At 34.2% G+C, this 1,452-nt stretch overlaps 1 protein-coding gene across 1 annotated transcript in view; it reads right to left on the bottom strand.

The window, feature by feature from the left end:
- col6a4a (collagen, type VI, alpha 4a) overlaps nt 1–1,452 on the bottom strand; it is a gene marked incomplete at its 5' end in the record, with an annotated part of 43,313 nt that overhangs the window by 14,229 nt on the left and 27,632 nt on the right. Inside the window, 2 exon segments of the mRNA XM_014029402.1 lie at nt 95–157; nt 239–274. Of these exon segments, the coding sequence (XP_013884856.1) occupies nt 95–157; nt 239–274 (99 nt within the window).

Genomic DNA, 1,452 nt, shown 5'->3' on the forward strand with positions numbered 1-1,452 from the left:
CACACACACACACACACACACACACACACACACACACACACACACACACAGAAGTCCTGTTTGAACCCTGGTGCTGTAGGTCCTGAAGACTCACCTGAGGTCCAGAAGCACCTTGAAGACCTGGCTGTCCATCAGAACCTTTTGGTCCGTTTAGGCCCTGCAGAACCACAAACAGTTAACAATATAACAGAGTTCCTGGTTCTGCTGACATCAGCTGTGTGCTGCTTTGCTTCCTGACCTTCCCACCAGGAGGACCACGTCTCCCATCCGGACCCTGAACAGAAGACACACATTAGATCAGCAGAAGAAGAAACTAACTCCATGAGGACAAGAAGGGTCCAGTCTCAGTGCTCAGAGCCCCCCCACACCAGTCCAAGTGCACACAGTGTTGGTGTGCACAGGTTACAGGTGTGTAAAACAGTAGAGAACTGGGACAGTACAGATTACATCATCGACCTGTGCCTCTGCATCGGGACTGTGACATCCAACATGGTTTTTTTATTGAATCAATCAATAAATGAACAAAGACAAAAATAAACCTACATATGTTAACGACCATTTCACATTTACATATCTTTTAATGATCTATCTAATTATCTATTCTAATTATCTATTCTATATAATTCCTCCTTAACGTCAAATTATGAAAAGTTTAAGAGATCACCATGAATATTAACTAAGTAAACCAACTGACTTAGAAATCTTTAGTAAAAGTAAATCAAGCAACAACAAAAGAAAAAAAAAAACAACACAACAATAAATATCAAAACCAAGGGAAAATAAATAAAAATAAAACAATAATACTGAAATAAAAATGGGTTTAAATCAGATTAAATTCATCTTCAATGCTTTATCAATTGGAAGAGATTTTGTGAAACGTTTGTGAATATAAAATTTAGCCAACGATGTGATATTATTTGTTAAATATTCATATTTTAATTGATATTCCATATTTAATATCTTTCCAGGAAAAGGGACGTATTTGCAGAGACTTGGTGATGAACCAGTTGTGTTCTTCTTTCCAAAATCTGTGAAATCTCACGTTAAAAAAACAAATGTTCAGTTTGTTCCACTGATGATTTACAGAACTGTCATGTCTCCGTTTCAAATTAGAATATGTTTAATTGAATTCTTGTGAAAGGTATTTTTCATTTAAAATTTTAAAGTGAACTTCTTCAACTTTAGGAAGGATTGGAAAATTAAAAATATTAGTTCTAACTGATCAAATTTCTTGTTTGTTGAAATGTTTTAAATAAAATGTTCTTAGAGGATCCAGGATGTGTTTCGTTAATTAATTATTTTTCTCAAAATGAGGTTATTACATTTTTGTCTACAGAGGTGAAGTTATTGATAATTATTTTATGCAATCACCGGATTAGAGTTGAATCTAAATTATTTCTGATTATATTAATCACATTTCTGTAATCCTCAGTGGTACAAACTATTTTATAT

Source organism: Austrofundulus limnaeus, unplaced genomic scaffold (assembly GCF_001266775.1).
Source record: "Austrofundulus limnaeus strain Quisiro unplaced genomic scaffold, Austrofundulus_limnaeus-1.0 Scaffold898, whole genome shotgun sequence".
In the NCBI taxonomy this organism is placed as follows: domain Eukaryota; kingdom Metazoa; phylum Chordata; class Actinopteri; order Cyprinodontiformes; family Rivulidae; genus Austrofundulus; species Austrofundulus limnaeus.